This window comes from Muntiacus reevesi, chromosome 7 (assembly GCF_963930625.1).
Source record: "Muntiacus reevesi chromosome 7, mMunRee1.1, whole genome shotgun sequence".
Taxonomy (NCBI): domain Eukaryota; kingdom Metazoa; phylum Chordata; class Mammalia; order Artiodactyla; family Cervidae; genus Muntiacus; species Muntiacus reevesi.
In genome coordinates this window covers 82,032,772-82,051,590 of record NC_089255.1, presented here as the reverse complement: position 1 = coordinate 82,051,590, position 18,819 = coordinate 82,032,772, and the positions used below count along the sequence as shown (strand labels likewise).

The window sequence follows — 18,819 nt, the reverse complement described above, 5'->3', positions numbered from 1 at the left end:
GGGGACTTCCCTGGTAGTCCAGTGGTTAAGACTGTATATTCCCAGTGCAGGGAGCATGGGTTCGATTCCTGGTTAGGGAACTAAGATCCCACACACTGCACAGCACAGCCAATAGAACAGAACAGAATGGAATAAAAGAAACCAGTAGTGGTGGAGAGGTGGAGTAAGGTGGGAAGACGAGAAGAGAGGACATTATTTATACTGTTAACTTGCTATTGCCAGCTTCCAAAACTCGGCCATGATCATAATTGCCTCAGTAACATGTGTATGGTTAAAAAAAAAAATTAAATTTACCATCTTAACCATTTTTAATTCACATTGTTGGGCAGCAGATCTCTGGAACTTATGTTTATGAGACACTAACGCCTTCTCCTCCCTCCCCCAGCCTTTCTACATTGTTTGTATGATTTTGACTACTTCAGGTATGTCCACGGAAGAAAAACCACACAACCTAAAAGTTGTGAATTAAGTTTTATTCCAGGATTATACTGAGGATTATAGCCTGAGAAACAGCCTCCCAGAAAGCTCTGAGGAACTGCTCAGAAGAGTTAACAGAGCAGGCAGAATATATAGCAGATTCTTACTGGGAAAAAACACGCAGTCAGACATCAAAATGTTACTAGTAATCACAAGGAAAAGGTATTCTGAGTTAATGATTTCAGTGCTTTTCTGTGTCAGGGAAGATGCAAGGATCTGGGCTTGTTGAAATTATTCCTTAGATATGTATGTTAATTATCGAGGGCCAAGTATTCAAAGCTCAGAATGCTTCCTGTTTTGCTCCAGCCTGAATTTCCTCCCCCTCAGGATGCACTGTGGAAGGAGGCAGATGGCAGGGAGGGTAGGGGGCTGCAATGACTGATGGCTTGATCCTTGTAGAACTGGAATGGTGGGCGACATTCTTTGTTTACTGGAATGTGGGGCAACACTCCCTGTTCACAGATACTTCATATGAGTAGAATCATACAGTATTTGTCCTTTTATAACTTATTTCACTTAGCATAATGGCCTTGAGGTTCATTCATGTTGTAGCACACGACAGGATTTCCTTCCCTTTTAAAGCTGCATAATATTCTTGTATTTGTATACCACACTTTATTCACTTATCAACCAACAGACATTTGGGTTGTTTCCACTTCTCAACTATATGAATAGGGTTTCAAGAACACTGGGTGTACAATTACCTTGTCAAGATCTTGCTTTACATTCTCTTGGAAATGTACCCCTAAGTGGGATTGTTGCATCATATGATAATTCTATTTTTAATTTTTCGATGGATCTCTGTACTGTTTTCCATAACGGCTATACCATTTCACATTGCCACCAAACTGCACAAAGATTCCAATTTCTCTACATCCTCACCAACACTTGCTATTTTCTGTTCTTCTGACAGTAGCCATCTTAATAAGTGTGAAGTGATAACTTGGAGTTTTGATTTGCATTTCTCTTAAATGAGTAAATTTTTAAAGGGAAGTTTCAAGGAGAGTACAAAGAATTCTCATATACTCTTCACTCAATTTTGCCACATTTGTTTTCCCTTTATGATAGGTCTATATACATATATACGTGTGTGTATATACATACATATATATATGATGTAGACTTTTGAAGCTGTTTCTTCTGGAGCATGTGAGAATAAGTTTAGGACATCATACTCCTGTACTAAATATTTCATTATGTGTTTCCTAAGAAAAAGAACAATCTCTTAGAAGTATAGTACAATGATCAAAATTGGGAAATTTAACATTGATAAAATACTATTATTTAATCTATAGTCCATATTCAAATTTAGCATCAACTGTACCAATGATGTTCTTTCACTGTAACTTTTCTTTTTCTGGTCTAGGATATAATCCCTGACTATGATTACACTTAGTTGTCATATTCTAGTTTTAAACTGGAGCAATTTCTCAGTCTTTGTCTTTTATGACACCAACGTTTTTGAAGAATACTGGCCAGAGCTGGAGTTGTCTGATGTTTCTTCATCAGAAGATTCAGGTTATGACTTTTCAGCAAGCATACACTGCTTAAGTGATGATGTATCCTTGTCACTGCATCACAGCATGAGGTGACTGACATTAAGTGTAATCAACTGGTTAAGACTGTGTCTGCCAGGTTTCTCCATTTGAAAGTTACAACTTTTCCTTTTATAATTATTAATAAATTTGGAGAACTATATTTTACAACTATGCAAGTATCTTTTTGCTCATTAAACTTTCACCCACTAGTTTTAGCATAACTTACTACATTCCACTTTAAGGAAAAGCATTCTATTCTCCCATGTTTATTAAGGTATATATTTATCAGTTGTATATACTCATGAGCTCATTTTATTCAATAAGCTATAACTGATTACTGTCATTTATTTTGACTGTCCCAGATTTGGCCAGTGGAAGCCCCTTCAAGTTACCCTCTTTGTCCTTTAATTTTTTGTTCCTTACTTCCTGTCACAATAAGATATTCAAGTTCATCTCTTACTCTCCTTGCTCCAGTCTTATAATCAATCATTTCTCCAAGGATGCTGGCATGTTTTAGTAGGAAATCTGAGTAGCTTTTTGTTGTTGCTGTTGTTCAGTCACTAAGTCGTGTCTAATTCTTTGTGACCCTATGGACTGCAGCATGCCAGGCTTCCTTGTCCTTCACTATTTCCCGGAGTTTGTTCAAACTCATGTCCATTGATTTGGTGATGCCATTCAACCATATCATTTTCTTTCTCCTCCTGCCTTCAATCTTTCCTAGCATCAGGGTCTTTTCCAATGAGTCAGCTCTTCACATCAGGTGGCCAAAGTACTGTAGCTTTTTAAGGTAAACGTTCCTTGACATGGTTAAAAAATCAGAGGATACAGAAGTGAAATATTGTTGTAAATAATCTTAGAATAGCTCAAGAGAAACCTAAAAATGTTTTAAAAGAAATACAGACAGACCTAAGTCATGTAGAACAGGTATAAAGTAGATTTATTTTGTGCTGACTGAAAAAGCCTTAAATACAAAAACCATAAGGGAAATCTCCTAATTCTGTCTAAAATATGATAGTTTTTAAAACACATTTCAGGGACTACCCTGGTGGTCCAGTGGTTAAGACTCAGCCTTCTAATGCAGGGGTTGTGGGTTTGATCCCTGGTCAGGGAACTGAGATCTCACATACTGCACAGTGTGGCCAAAAATTAAAAATAAATAAATCTTTAAAAAAAAACACACACACATTTCACTTCTAATATTTCTATAATTAACATGAAGACTGTAAATAGTTTAAATAAAGTTTAAGCAAATAATGCATTTCTAGGATATAGTAGCATGTATGGAGTAACAAAACTATAAGAGAGCTAGTTAACCAGGGTATATTGAATAATTTATTTTATTTCTTCCTCCCAAAGAAGTTTCTTCAGTTTTAATGAGTATCCATGTCTAGGAGAAAATTATGTATTTGCTACAGTCAGATGCAGGCCTATGATACATGGAGGCAGATGAAAATCAGGAAATACAAGTGATACTGATAAAGGCAGACCAATATCAATTAGCTAATGCAGTCCACAAATCTTTTATACGATGAATTTTGAAAATTATTTGCATGGCTGGCCTAAAGGCTTATTTTAGAATAATACTTTATAGCAGATAATTTTGATAATGCATGCTATTATCAAAGAGTAATTTTTAAAATGGAAGTTGCCTAGGAAAGAAGGTTAAAAAAAAATACTGTACCAAAAAATTACTTTAATAAAACATAAAATCCACACAAGTGTTCAGTTGTCTGATTTCTCTAATATGCTTCCAAATCATCTTGAACTTAAGTTTTGATTGCTAACTTTTTCAGAGCATCAGTGAAATCACAACCTATTCATTCATGCATGCATGCAAAAATATTTTAAGAAGTGCCTACCATGTGTTTTTGTATTTTTAACATACATGGGAATGAAGCATGATAAATTTCCTTGGGTCACCATGGGACACAAAGAGGCAGCTAGGAAAGAGATGAATTTAAGTCACACCTAAATTCACAGGTTAACACCCACTAGCTGTGAGACTCTGGCAAGTTACCTGCCCTGAGAGTCAATTTCTTTATCTGTAAAATGGAAATGACAATTTGTGGCTATAGTGGGTTATTAAAAGGACTAAATAAGATAGCAGAGGTAAAATACCCAACATGGTGCCTGGCACAAACAGGAGTCCCAAAATGTTAGTTCCTTTCCTTTTTTCCCACAGATCTAAAATGATAGCTCTGTGCCCAACATTTCGACAAGGTTCAATAAGATAAAGATTCAACAGGTCCAACAGAAGAGAGTCAGTTTGCTGGGTTCATAACCACGTGATCATGGATTATCAATGAAATGCTTTATAGATTATTAATTACTCATAGTTATCAATATCAAAAAATATATAGATCATACACCATGCTCTTGTTCTGAAAACAAAGTTGATCATAACGTTTCATTAGCATCATCTCTGTTTCAGCCAAGAAAACACAGGACAAGGATGAAAATAAAAGTCAATTCTGACTGTAAAGGCGTTCTGAAATAACATGTTGCTTCAAAAGAGAGTTAAAAGTCAACTGAAATGTCTTACTGTGAGATGAGGTTTAAAGGAATTAAAATACTGGAAATACATAGCCACATCAGTATAACAAAAAAGATAGTTACTAAGGCTTGGGAGGGTTTCTACCTACCTACCAGATTATCTTTCTCCTGATCCTGTTTCTTCAGATGGTTCAATACCAACATTGTGTCTTTCTCCATTTTATACTGCTGTCTCTTTAACTCTTCATTACATCTTGCCAGTCTCCGGGAAGTATCACGATACTCAATCCTAGAGAGTTCTGTGACTTCCAGCCTGGCCTCCCAAAGGGAGGCATTGGCCTTGGCTCTCTCCACAACAGATTCCTCAAGTTTTATGATCTTCCTGCACAGGAAGAGGACATCAACAGCATATAACTATTTCTCTATTAGTATTACACCTTTCTATTTATTATAATTTATTTTGCTTGGCATTTGCCTGGCACATATGAGCAAATATTGTTGGATGAATGAGTTAGTAAGAAATATATATGGTCTATTGCCCTCAAGTGTTTGTCATTGTTGATATGTGCACTGTAGATGAATGGGCAAAAATAGAAAACATATGCTATTGAGTTCTAGGAATGTGACAAGCCATTGGCACTTCCAGAAAATGTAAGACTAACCATGCAGTTATTTTTTTTAATCACATTGTAGAATATTTATATTAATACACTAGGGGGGAAATTGCAAATAAATTTGTATATTGGACTATTATCTTAGGAAGAAGAAAAAGAATATTCCAAAATGATAATAGTGGTTATCTTTGGATAATGGGATTACAAGTGGTTTTGTTCTGTTTGACTTACTAGGTTTCCTAAACTTTCTGTACTGAGCAGGCAATACTCTCTTAAACAAATAACTTTATAAACTTTACAAGGATCCCTTGTGGTCCCGTATATAGTGCTGTTGGACAAGATGTATGATTCCAATGTGTCTAGGAACCACTAGGGTCATCCACTAAATGTAGTGGCAATCTAGCAGCAACTCCAAACCTGTGAAGGTTTAATGCTAGAGCAATCTTATCCACTTCAGAAATTCTCATCATTTGGGGAAATCTGAATACGCAAATCCTTTATGTTTTCCTTCAAACCAAAAGGAATCCTTGAAAAGGCCCAAGGAATTACTTCAATCACCCAGACATCCTTAGGATGTTTAAGTGCCTCTCAACCACACAGCTGAGATCGATCAGGTTACAGGCAAAAAAAAAAAAAAATAAGGAACCCAGAGCACTACAGCACAGTTCTTGCCGGATCGAGGCGGGGGAGGGGGGGTAAGATCCAAGTTGAAGCCTACAGGAGCAGACATCTTAATTTGTTTAACAAATATTAAGCTTCTTCTATGATTCCGACTCTCTTCCAGGTGCTGGAGATAAGGTGAATAAGGCTTAGTGCCTATTCAAGAGAATCTTTGGGCCTTGAGCAGGATTTCCCAACTACTAATATTCTGAGCCACATGATTCTTTGTCTGCAGTGGGGCTGGAGGTTGTTAATGTGCACTGTAGGATATTTAACAGCATCCTTGGTCTGATAGCTCAGCTGGTAAAGAATCCGCCAGGAATGCAGGAGACGCCTGTTCGATTCCTGGGTCGGGAAGATCAGCTGGTGAAGGGATCTTCTCCACTCCAGTATTCTGGCCTGGAGAATTCATAGATTGTATCATCCATGGGGTCACAAAGAGTGGGACACGACTGAGCGACTTTCACTTGGTCTCTTATCCACTACAGGTCCCCAGATGTGACAACCAAAAATGTCTCCTTGATCTCCTTGACAAACGTCCTCGGGGAGGCAAAAATTACCCCCCTCCCCAGCTAAGAATCACTGGTGGCGAACAATGCTGTCCAAAAGAACTTTCTGTGACGTTAATGCTATCTAGACTGTCCAATACAGTCACCACTAGCCACACAGGCCTACTGAGTACATGCAATGTAGCCGCTACAAACAAGGATCTGAATTTTTAGTTTTATTTAATAATTTTAACGAATCTTAATAGCCACACATGACCGGTGACAACACTATTGGATAGCACAGGTCAAGAGGATCTCCGACCTTCAATTCCAGTATCAGAACTAACCACTCCTCCTCACTTTTAGTTCTTTTCCCCTCCACGAGCACTTATTTCATTCGGTCCCCAGTCAGTCAGTCAGTCAGTTCGGTCGCTCAGTCGTGTCCGACTGCGACCTCATGGACTGCAGCACGCCAGGCCCCCCTGTCCATCACCGACTCCCGGAATTAACTCAAACTCATGGCCATTGAGTCGGTGATGCCATCCAGCCATCTCATCCTCTGTCGTCCCCTTCTTCTCCCGCCTTCAACCTTTCCCAGCATCAGGGTCTTTTCAAATGAGTCAGTTCGGTCCTATGTTACTTCTATTCTTGGGGAACTTATCTGCCTCCTCGTTAGTACACTCCACATAGGCAGGGGCTGTGTCAAAGATTTGGTTTCAGGGTCCCAAATCTCAACACTCCGGTCTTAGCTGAAGCAGTGGGGGGACGGGGGGGTATGGCATGCCTTTGGGGGATTTCTGAGCATCGGAGCCGTCCTTCTCAGAGTCTGGGAGAGCGAGGGGAGGGTCCGAGAGGGGAGCGGGAAAAGGGCGCCAGTTGGCCGGCGCCTGAGAATCCCCGGAGGGCAGGCCCTGGAGCAGGGACCCCCGCGTGGCTTCCCCTTACTTCTTCTTCTTGTCTTTATCTTTGCCTTTGTCTTTGCCCTTCCCTTTCTTTTTGTCCTTCCCCTTAGCCGGCATCCTGGCTTCTCCGGGGGCCCTGCTGCCGTGGTCTTCTCTCGGTTTTCTAAGGATACCAGCGAGCCGCGTAGGTAACGATCCGCGCGAACCGTTGCCGGCGCGCAAAGAGCGCACGCGCCCGTGACGTAGCCCCGCCCCTGCCCCGCCCCCCACCCCCGGGGCCCAGTCCACTGGCCGGGCGCGGGGGGCGGGGCGGAGACCGGCTGAGGGCGGCGGGCGGCCGCGCCGTGGCGGCGCGCGCCCGGTGAGTGTGCGAGCGCGGGCGCGCCGGTGCCTGAGTGGGGTCCGGGCTGGGCGGGCTAGGAGGCCAGAGCCACTGGCCGGCGGCGGCGGCGGAGGCGCGACTGTCGGGGCGCTCTCCCCTGAGGAGGCTGGAGCCGTCGCGCCCCTTCGTCGGAGCGCCGCCTCCGCCGGGTTCACAGCGTTTCGCGTCTCGCCCGCTCGTCCTCTCCTTCCCTCGCGCCGCAGCCAGCGTGGCCGTGGCCGCCCAGCTCTCGTCCCGGCTCCGCCCCTCCCGAGGCCACCCCGGTTCTTTTGGTTTCCTTCTTCCTCTCCTGGCTCCTAACACTTGCTGGTTCTGTAAGGGATGGCGCAGCCAGCTGGCTTCCCAGGCCAAACATGTTTTGATGAGGCGGTTGAGGACTTGTCCGAGGGTGGTGGGTGGTTTGGAGGGTGAGGCGGGCGGCGCGCGGGTGTCGGGGAGCCGGAGCGTCGGAGAGGCTCCGGGGCCTCGTGGAGAGTCCTTGGAGCGGAGTATCCCGGCGTGAGGTCCCGTTCTGTCCTGTCGCTGCCGTCCCCAGATTCCCGTTTGCTAATAACCTCCTGCGCGTGCTGCCCTCCCTTTTCCGCGGGTCGCGTGAAGTTGAAAGCTCTGGCCTTTTGCTCTGTTTTGTTTTGGTGTCGTCACCCTCCCCTCCCCGGCCCAGCCAACCCCGCGGACACCTGTGAAAAGGAGTAGTACTCAAAAGGATAGTTCGCGTTTTTTCAGAGGAGGAGCTCTGTGATCATGCCTTCTTCATTCAATGAGTTTGTCCGTGAGTCATCGAGAAAGACAGGGAATTCTGGGGGCCGAGACAACAGTTAGGAAACTTGCGATTGAAGCTCTGCTGTGCATTAGTCTCCCTTTAAAATTGAATGTAAAAATTTCCTTAAAAACTTCATTGTGCATCTTCTCCATTTCTCTAAGGAGAACTTAATCCCTGCAACCTGTCCAGATGTCTCTGATTCAAACCTTCCCCCTCCCTCGCTTTTTTTTCCCAGCTACGTCCTTGATGTGTCTGAATTGAGTGGTTAAGAGGGAACTTGCTGATTGTTAATATTAATAAGCACTGAAAATCTTAGCCATGCCATCTGCTGGCATGATAGTGGCTTACTCTATTCCTGGTACTTCCCTCTCCCCCCCCCCGTTTGCATGTCACACTTCCGTGGGTCCATGATGGAATTACCATACATTGAAGGAGTTTATTCTGATATAGAATCTATAAAGTTATGATTGATTTTATATGTCTGCGTGTTAAGTCGCTTCAGTCGTGTCCAACTCTTTGTGAGCCCATGGACTGTAGCCGTCCAGGCTCCTCTGTCCATGGTATTCTCCAGGCAAGAATACTGGAGTGAGTGCCCTTCTCCAGGGGATCTTCCCCACCCAGGGATGGAACCCAGCTTCTCTAATGTCACCTGCATTGGCAGTCAGGTTCTTTACCACTTTCTTTACCACTTGATATGTCCAGGGTTCTGAAAATGTACCCTACTGATAACTTGCAGAAAAGAGAGTGTAGGATGTCTCCTACTGCTGCTGCTAAGACACTTCAGTTATGTCTGACTCTGTGTGATCCCATAGACGACAGCCCACCAGGCTCCCCCGTCCCTGGGATTTTCCAGGCAAAAACACTGGAGTGGGTTGCCGTTTCCTTCTCCAATGCATGAAAGTGAAAAGTGAAAGTGAAGTCGTTCAGTCACGTCCAACTCTTAGCGACCCCATGGACCGCAGCCTACCAGGCTCCTCCGTCCATGGGATTTTCCAGGCAAAAGTACTGGAGTGGGGTGCCATTGCCTTCTCTGGGATGTCTCCTATTAGAGGCTTTATATTTGGAATTCATTCTAAAAAATTGGTTACTGTGAACCTGAAAGTCAGTCCAAGTCATCTGTTGTCTGTAGACTCATTTATAAACATGAAAACTTGACTGTAGTAAGATTATTTCTTAATTTATGTGCATAATACTTTAGTTGCATGTACTTCTTTGTTATTTTATCATACAAAATTTTTTTTTATTGACTTTGACTTTGTAGTTAAAACTGTTGTGACTTGAATATGGCTAAGAGAAATGCCCAGATTCACACTGTAGTAGAGGTAGTTCTAGAATCTACAGTCTTCTGAACCTCCACATTCTCTGCCAAAGAACTACGTGTTATTATTCAGTCATCTGTTTGTAAAAGTAGGAAGTTGCTATTTAGCAGTTCATCTGGTAGCGTTTCCTTTCATACACTCTTGTAGTTTTACTATGAGGTTTATTTAATTGAATAAATTTGCTTTGTTTTATTGTTTAGAATGCTAATGCTTTTAAAACTTGGGATAAGCACTTGGTATTTTTTTGACTTGGTTTTGTAATTCTTTTTTTTTTTCCTGCCCAGTGTGCACAGTTCCTAGTTAACACAGAAATGCGGAGTGACTTGGCTGAATCCTCACACAGACAAGATCATTATGGTCCTGGTAGGTAGGGCAGGTATCTGAATGTAAGGTAACATCTCTGCTATCTTAAAGCTGTAAATGTGCTTCTTTTGCTCCTGGGTTGTTTTGTTGTCATTATTGTCATTTTTCCCAAATTGGATTTTCTGTCTTTGCCAAATAATGTCAACTTTTCTGTTGTCCCATTGATCATCAAGTGTGGAGCTGCTTAAAAAGCCAAATAAGAACTTAAGACTATATCTCAAAATTATTTTAAAACTGCATATTATTATTTATTTATTTTTTTCTTCCAGTAGTTCCAAAATTAGGTTTACTCTGTAAAAGGCATCTGTAGCTTTATTCTGGTTTAGCTTGGAGACCGAGTTTCTGACACCAGATTCTCAGCTTCTCTGTCCACTTGTGCAAATCACATCTCGAGACAGAGTTTTGGGTGAAGTAAAAAAGAAGAGCTTTATTGCTTTGCCAGGCAAAGGGTGACACAGCAGGCTCATGCTCTTGAAACTATGTGTTCCAATGTGGGGAAGATAGTGACATGTTTTATAGTAAAAGAGGATGTGATCAGCTCATGGACATTCTTCTGATGGTTTGGTGGTGAGTTGGTAAGTAGGAGTCAACATTCATCAGCCTCAAGTTTAACTGATCTGGTGTCTACATGCTCTTGGGCATCATATCACAACTTCTCCCACCTGGAGGGAGTTTCAGTATCTGCAAAATAGCTCAAAAATATCTTTGCGTGTGTCCATTGATGGGAAACAAGACTTTGACCCAAGGCTGCTTCTGGCTGTTTAACCCTGGTCTCACATTCACTCTATTCCCTAATTAACAACTTCTTGAATCTGCCCCTTGAAACTCAGGGAACATCAGGGAGAGTGAATGAAGGCTGTTTCTTATAATCAAAGAAATGGGGAACACAGAAAGGCCTTGTGCCCAGGAGCCTCCTAGGGCCCTGCACAGTATCATTTCTACTTGTAAGTCATCCTCGGAATTGCCTGATAGCACTGATGCTGTTCTGTAAGTTGGAGAAGCTAGGTGAACCATTTCTGATCTTGTTTTTACACAGCCTTTAGAATCTTGAATAAATATATTGTCCTCAAAACTCTATCTGAAGGAAACTCATCAATATTTCTGAATACTATGGAGGATTAGTTAATTTCATCCTACTTTTTCATTGCATTTTGTTGTTGCATGCATGCACAGTCAGTCATGTCCAACTCTTTGCAACTCCATGGACTACACTCTCCCAGGCTCTTCTGTCCATGGGATTTTCCAGACAAAAATATTGGAGTGGGTTGCCCTTTCCTACTCCAGGGGATCCTCCAGACCCAGGGATTGAACCCATGTCTCCTGCATCTAGTTGCATTGACAGGCCGATTCTTTACCACCGAGCCACTAGGGAAGCCATGTGGTACAAATAAGAGATTTAATCTTACAAATAGTCAATTTGTTTTGTTTTAAATATTCATTGTTTTATTTACATACAAAATCTATTTCCACAGATAATTATTATCTATTGACAATGTATTTGCAAAATGTTTAGTTTTTATTGTCCATTCTGAAAAGCCATTACACAATACTTAAAGTCAGTTGTTTAAGAAAGGTTATATACCCAAATTTCAGGTCTGCTTCTCTGCACTTTTCATTTGATGGGTCTGTCCAATTTTCATTTGTTTAAGAAATGTTTAGTAAGTACCAACTGAATACCAGGCTCTGATAGCTCAAGGGGCATAGTGGGAATCAAGACAGGCCCCAGCCTTCAAATGGCTTACAGTCAGGTGTATTAGGTGCTGACCTGATCATTGATCTCTGAGACTATACAACCTCAATTGGAAGCTGTACATCTCCACTAAGCAGTGATGAATTAAGGGGAGATGGTATGAACTTTAAATGCTACAGCAGTTTGGAGGCATGAAAGACTATCACAGGAAGTTTACAGGAGGAGGTAGGCTGAAAGTAAAAGGGAAGACTTTCAGGGAAGGTGAAACAAATGAGCAGAATCAGTGTGTTTGAGACAGCATAATTTAACCAGAGCAGTGGTTCCCACAGGATGGTCCACGCACCTGTAAGTGTCAGCATCTTCTGGTAACTTGTTAGAAGTGCACATTCTCCACCCCCACTTGAGACCTACTGTGTTGAACTGGAAATCCTGACAGTGAAGCCTGCAATCAAGTTATATATTTTAACAAGTCCCGCAGGTGATTCTGATGCTTGCTTAGCACAGGGTGTTCTTGTATGGGCAAAAACTTTGGCAGAATAGCCTGGGACTTAGAAGGAATTAGAATGTTAGGCAAGAAGTTTGTCTTTTATCCTACAGAGCAAGGAGTCACCAACTTGTAGCTTGAGGACTGGATTTGGCCCATAGATATGTTTCATTTTGCCTGCATGGTGTTTTGGGTTTTTTTTAATGGTATTAGTTGTCACTGGCACCTCACTCCAGTATTCTTGCCTGGAGAAGTCTGTGGGCTGCAGTCCATGGGGTCACAAGGAGTCAGACACTGAATGACGAACACACATTTAAAAACCAGATTCTTAGAAATCTGTGCTCTTTTGCTTATCTTGAAAAATCAGAAGACCTGGCAACACACTAGACCTGTATTTCATTATGGCAGCAATTTGTGGGAACAGCAAGTAACATACCCTTTAGATGGGACATGTGCTTTCCAGTTTGCACAGTCCCTACCACTTCCTGTTGATTACACACATCTTTACTCACTTACATTTTCTGCCTGGCCCCAGTAGGTATTTCAGTTATTTGAGTTTGTAACTTCTGTTATGGGCAGTGGAAAATTGAAAGTTTTTAGAAGGAAAGTGTTAGGACTTATGATTTCATTAATTCATTCAATAAACACTGATGAATTAAAAATGTATTACATGGCAGATTGTTCAGTGTTCAAAGGTGAATGAATCCCTACCATGATATAGTCTAGTGGGAAAATGATGCAAATTACATTTTAGAAATAGTCGTGTATGGGTTTGAGAAGAGAAAGTTTGGTGACTGGAAGACCAGTTAAGAGGCTATAGTGGTCCAAAGTCTGAAGTGATAAAGGCCAGACTTTAGATAATCAGTAAGAGGCTAGGAGGGAAGAAAGAGAAAGAGATGGGAAAGATATTGCAAAGCAAAAATCATTAGCCCTTGATAAGAGGTTGGGTGTGAGAGAGGAGAATGCAAAGATGATGAAAATTTTGCATCATAAATTAGGAAACTTGTGGTACCATTAACAGGAGCAGGAAATTAGAGAATCCATTTAACCCTGTCTTAATTGGGCAGGGGCACTGAGGAAGGGGGTTGTTTGGGGATACCAGTTCGAGGTGTCTCTTGTTTTGGGTTCGGGTATTGGCATGTACACAATATGAGTGTTTTTAAAAAGAAAACTTAATAGAACTGTGGTCAGGATTGCTTGTGTAGGGGTAGATGTCACACATTCCATTTTGGGAAACCAAGAGAATACCTGGAGAAGTGTTAAAGTTGTAGGCAACAACCTGTAAGAGGACCTTTATTAAAAAGAATTGCTTTGGAGGCCCTGTAGTTACAATTTATTACATTTTTTACATCCTCTCTTGACAGGTTTATGTTGCATTGGTGAGTTTAGCTTTCTATTTCTGAGAGAATAGAAGATACTATATAAACTCAGATGCTTAAAGACATTTTCTGAGTATCAGAATTTAAGTCATAATTGGCTCATGAGGTAGTTCAGGGGTGAGTATTGTCATAACTGTTGCTATGTTGAGATAATAGCCCAAGTCTTTCCTCTTATGATCTTATGTTTGCAGTACTTGATTCCCTCTGCTTTTAAAGAATTTTTTTTTTTTTTACTGTGGTAAAATATATATAACATAAAAATTGTCATTTTAACTATTGTAAGTGTGCAGATCAATGGTGTAATTACTTTCATAGTGTTGTACAGCTATCACTATTATCTATTTACATTTTTCATCACCCCAGCAGAAACTCTGGACCTGTTAAGCAATAGCTCGCATTCTCCCCTCACCACAACCCCTGGTAAACTCTAATCTACTTTCTGTTTCTACAGATTTGCTTTTTCTAGATAGTTTGTGTAAGTGGAATCATATTTTTGTATGTCTCAGCATAACATTTTCAAGGTTCATGTTGTAGCATGTATCAGAAAGTCTTTGCTTTTTATAGCTAAATAATATTCCATTGTATTTGTGTATGTGTCCTATTTTGTTTATCTATGCATCTGTTGATGAACACTTGGGTTTTTTCCACTTCTGGCCATTGCGAATAATTCTGCAGTGAACACTGATGTAAAAATACAGTTTGAGCCCCTGTTTTCAGTCTTGTAAGTATGTACCTGTGACTGGGATTGACTAGGCCCCTTTGACCACATATTCACTTTGTATTAGAGTGCCACTCTCAGTCATATTGTGGAAGACACAACTAATATTTGAGTTCTTCACAGCCAAAAAAAAAAGATCTCACAAAGTATATAAACTCAAAAATGTACTGTAGCTTTTACAGGAAGTGTAACTTGCCTTCTCTTGTTATTGCGGATTTTGTAAACAAGTGGTTTTATTAGAGTGGCTGCAGGTGTAGTCTGAATGAAAAGGAATTTTAAAAGAAGAGAAAGAGGCCGAGTACTAGATCACAGGTTAGGAGATTAGTTTGATAATCCACTTTCCAAAGCCTAAATAGATTGGAAATAGAAATACAGAAAGAGATAATTGCATCAAAAATAAGAGAAAGGAAAAAAAGGAAGAAAGAACTTTGCTCTGATGAGAATCTGTATCCGTCTTCTACAGGTTGAAAAAGTGATACATTAGTTAAAGGAAACAAAGTGGAAAGCCCAGAAGGAAAAGAATATATTGGTAAGTAACTTATATAAAGTAACACCCTCTTTTTCTGTAGGTTAGATTTCTTTTTATTTATTTGACCATGCCAGGTCTTCGTTGCTACATGCAGGCATTTTCTTTCTCTGCTTGCAGCGAGCGGGGTCTTCTCTCTAGTTGCGGTGAGTGGGCTTCTCATTGTGGTGGCTTCTCTTGTTGTGGACCACAAGCTGTGGGCTTCAGTAGTTGCGGCTCATGGACTCTAGAGCAAGGGCTCAGTAGTTGTGCTACATGGGTTTAGTTGCCCTGAGGCATGTGGAATATTCCTGGATCAGGGATCAAACCCATACCCCCTGCCTTAGAAGGCAGATTTTCAACCGCTGGACTAGGGAAGTCCCCTAGGTCAGATTTCTGCTTTTTTATTCCTAGCTGAGAACTCACAGTAAATGGAAAGAGATTAATGAGCCAGTAGAAGCTGTCACAAATTCCACAATCCTTGTTGGAGAGGCCCTCATTTGTGTAAGTTGGCATAAAAGTCTAGTAATTGTGACTCTTTGATTCATGGCCCACAAAAGAGTTTTCAAAATGAGATGGTGGCAGCTTACTGAAGGAGGCAGGCACATGACAGCACTGATCGGTGATAACAGATAGCATGATGTTAAGGAAAACTAGCTCAAAAGCATAGCAATCTGGGACTATTTGTTGACAGAAAGGCAAACAGTCCTCTAGACATATAGTCCCCGAAGGCATCCCAAGTTTACACAAAAATATAACTGATGATCATAATCATAACTCTGGACCACGAATAAAATATGTCACTTTAGGAACATTTTTACCAAACACTATTAAAATTAAAATGTTATGGTATTTAGAGAAGACGTATCAGAAAGACATATTTGAGGAAATGTACATATGTGGAGCCACTGTTCTTGGTTTTATACATGAGATGTCATTGTAATATTTACCTTTCTCAAGTTGTTCATTTTGATTCAACATGTTTGAAGGAGTAGCTGTTTTTCACTTAATAACAAGAAAAGGAAAATACATTTTCACTACTCACAAACTCCAATATAACCAGTGACAAATGGCACTGATCCTTGTAATTACTCTTCTGCAAATAAGTGCCTCCCACGGTGGATATGGGTGGAGGCAGAGATAGTTTATCATTGTAGATTTTCATTATATTTGCTTATTGGAGCAGTATTAATCCCCTCCTGATTAATAGTATCTTCTTACCTAAAGGACTTTCTACTTTTAATGAATGGGTTAAAAAAAGGCCTTGTGATTTGTGAAGAAAGTGAGGCAGCAATAGCAAGAGCTCTCCCTGTACAGTGATTATTGTAGCTAAGTCAGGCCCGAAACAATGAAGAATGAGGTCATGCACTGCCTCATCTCATTTCAGTATTAGACTCAGATGGTTCATTGTACAGAGCAGCCCTTCTTGACACATGTCTAATAATGTTTTGATTAAAATGGAATAAAGTATAGAAAGAACTAATCTGTTCATAGGAAATAAGTTTATATTTGTTGGTAACTACCAGTGCATGAATTCTAGTTCCTTTTTGAGAGAGTATTTGATCTTAGTGTTGGAGGGACTTTAAAAGAACTCTTTTTCCACCAGCTTTCTGATCTGTGAATCCATCTGGACAGTGTGATCAGATGAGGGTTGAGCCCTTGGGTCAAAATTCTCTCCCCATCACATGAGACAGTGCATATTGTTGGGAAATTCTTCTTACTGTTCAGTCTCTCCCCTGTAGTTTCCATGCTCACAGGTCTTATTATAGATCCTTGGCAATAATTTAACAAAAGTTGTTTTTTTAAGAAACCTTCTTTTATCTAGTTAATATTTAAAAACTGCTGGTTATAAAATTTTTCTGTGGTTTTCAAATCTGTGTTAGTTGTCAGTCTTAACCTTTTCTACCAAATACCTTTTCAGTAGCTAAGTATTAATAACTAATGCTACCATGGTGTTAGGATTTTTTTCTCTGTATGAGTTACTATTCTGTTAGTATAGTTATTTTCACTCTTTATTTTCCTTGATTCAGTATTTAATTTTTATTATTCAGTTATTAACTGATGTCTGCAATCTGAAATGTAGTGACTCTTTTCTTCCTACTTGTTTCTAAAATTACCTGACTTTTATTTGAAGTATTTAAATTTGTTTTCACTCTTAGGAATAAGCAGGACATTGTTTGAGTTGTAGTTTTTCTGACTTTAATTCTTTTCCTTAAGTAAAATATTGGGACTGTAACATAAATGGATGGCTTCAACTGGTGGGATATAATATTTTCAGAGCAATTAAAAGTCCATGACATTTTTCATATCATTGGAATAACATAGTTTCCAAAGCAAGAAGTATGTAAGTTGTGTTAATAGAAATATATATAAAGTGGGGGGAAAAAAGCTGAACACAAAATATTATACAGATACTGGTTATAATTGGAAGTAGCCAGTCTCCAAGATAGCCTCCACTGATCCTCTCCTCCAGTATTTATATGTTTGTGTAGTTCCTTGCACGTTGTATCAGCATTGGTCTGTATGACCAATGGAATACAGCGAAGTGATAGTTTATGACCTGCAGGGTCATACAAAGTATTGCTGCCTTTGCATTGCCCTCTCTTGAATTGCCTACTCTGGAGGAAGCCAGCCACCATATTATGAAGACATTTAAAGCCCTATGGAGAGTCCATGTGGGAAGCAAGTGAGGCGTGTTTCTAACAGCCAAAAAATCAGCTTGCCAGCCACTGAGGTGGGTCCTCAGCCTTAGCCAAAGCTTCGGATGACTGCAGTCCCAGCCTATATCTTGACTACAGTATCATGAGAGACCCTGAGCCAGAACTATCCAATTACATCAGTCCCAAATTCCTGAACTACAGAAACTGTGAGATAATAAATGTCTGTTGTCATTCTAAGCAACTAAGTTTTGGAGTTGTTTGTTGTGCAACAATAGATAACTAAGGTACAGTATTCTAAAATACTTATTGGTTTTATATGTAGAAGAGAATTTGGATAATGTAAACAGTGCTTACTATCTTTTGTGCCAGGTTGCTTCAGTCATGTTTGACTCTGCAATTCCGTGATCTGTAGTCCACCAGGCTCCTCTGTCCATGGGATTCTCCAGGCAAGAATACTGGAGTGGGTTGCCATTTCCTTCTCCAGAGGATCTTCTTGACCCAGGGATCAAACCCATATCTCTTAGGTCTCCTGCATTGGCAGGCAGGTTCTTTACCACTAGCGCCACCTTATAACAGTTTTAACAGTAAAAAAGTTCAGTTTAGCTATCGAACTTACAGATTCAGAAAAATAAAATTATAGTTTCTTCTAACACAAATTGAAGATATTCATTAATCATTATATTCCCTCTTAAATATTTGTTTACTTATGAAAGTATTTTCCCTTTTTATGTCACTGTAGTTTATTACTATGTCACTTCTTTTTTTATTTTTTAATTAGAGGATGATTGCTTTACAATGTTGTGTTGATTTCTACCATACAACAGCTTAAGTCAGTTTTTTATATATATATATATATATATATATATATATCCCCTCCCTCTTGAACCGCCCTCTCCCCTCCCATCCCATCCCTCTCAGTCATCACAGAGAGCCCAGCTAGGCTCCCTGTGTATATAGCAGCTTCCCACTAGTTAATCTGCTTTAGGCATGATTGTGTTTATGTGTCAGTGCTACCTGTTGTTATTTCTGATTGAACACTTTCTTGGATACTCTTCTAGGTGCTTGGGTTACATCAAAACAAGACAAACAAAAAAAAAGATTTCTGCTGTTAAGGAGTTCATATCAGAGAAACACAGATAACAATCATAATAAATACGCCATCTAGTGTGTAAGAATTGATGAGTGGTATGGAAGAAAAAAAGTAAATCAGTGTAAGGGGGATTGAAAAAGCAGATAGAAGTAGGGGACACATGAGGGAGGTAGCTATAGTAGTCGAGATAGATGTCTATAAGGAAACGGCATCTGAACAATAATTTATTTATTTATTTTTTGAAACGGCATCTGAACAATGATTTAAAGAAGCTGATCAAGTGAATGTTTGGGAAAA

At 40.3% G+C, this 18,819-nt stretch overlaps 2 protein-coding genes across 5 annotated transcripts in view; one reads left to right on the top strand and one right to left on the bottom strand.

Moving 5' to 3' along the window:
• BBOF1 (basal body orientation factor 1) overlaps window positions 1–10,003 on the bottom strand; it is a 36,246-nt gene extending 26,243 nt beyond the window's left edge. The window contains exons 1-3 of one of the 3 annotated variants that reach the window (XM_065941508.1): window positions 9,925–10,003; window positions 8,232–8,982; window positions 4,662–4,890 (exon numbers count right to left, since the gene is read on the bottom strand). In XM_065941508.1, the coding sequence (XP_065797580.1) occupies window positions 4,662–4,727 (66 nt within the window). In that variant the 5' untranslated portion in view covers window positions 4,728–4,890; window positions 8,232–8,982; window positions 9,925–10,003. Of the gene's footprint in view, window positions 1–4,661; window positions 4,891–5,840; window positions 7,368–8,231; window positions 8,983–9,924 lie in introns of those variants that run through there. The other 2 variants (XM_065941506.1, XM_065941507.1) reach the window with 2 other exon arrangements.
• Window positions 7,485–18,819, top strand: part of ENTPD5 (ectonucleoside triphosphate diphosphohydrolase 5 (inactive)) — a 31,438-nt gene continuing 20,103 nt past the window's right edge. For both annotated transcript variants that reach the window (XM_065941515.1, XM_065941514.1), the window contains exons 1-3: window positions 7,485–7,533; window positions 9,918–9,996; window positions 14,731–14,796. The gene's annotated coding sequence lies outside the window, so the exon portion shown is untranslated. The remainder of the gene's footprint in view (window positions 7,534–9,917; window positions 9,997–14,730; window positions 14,797–18,819) is intronic.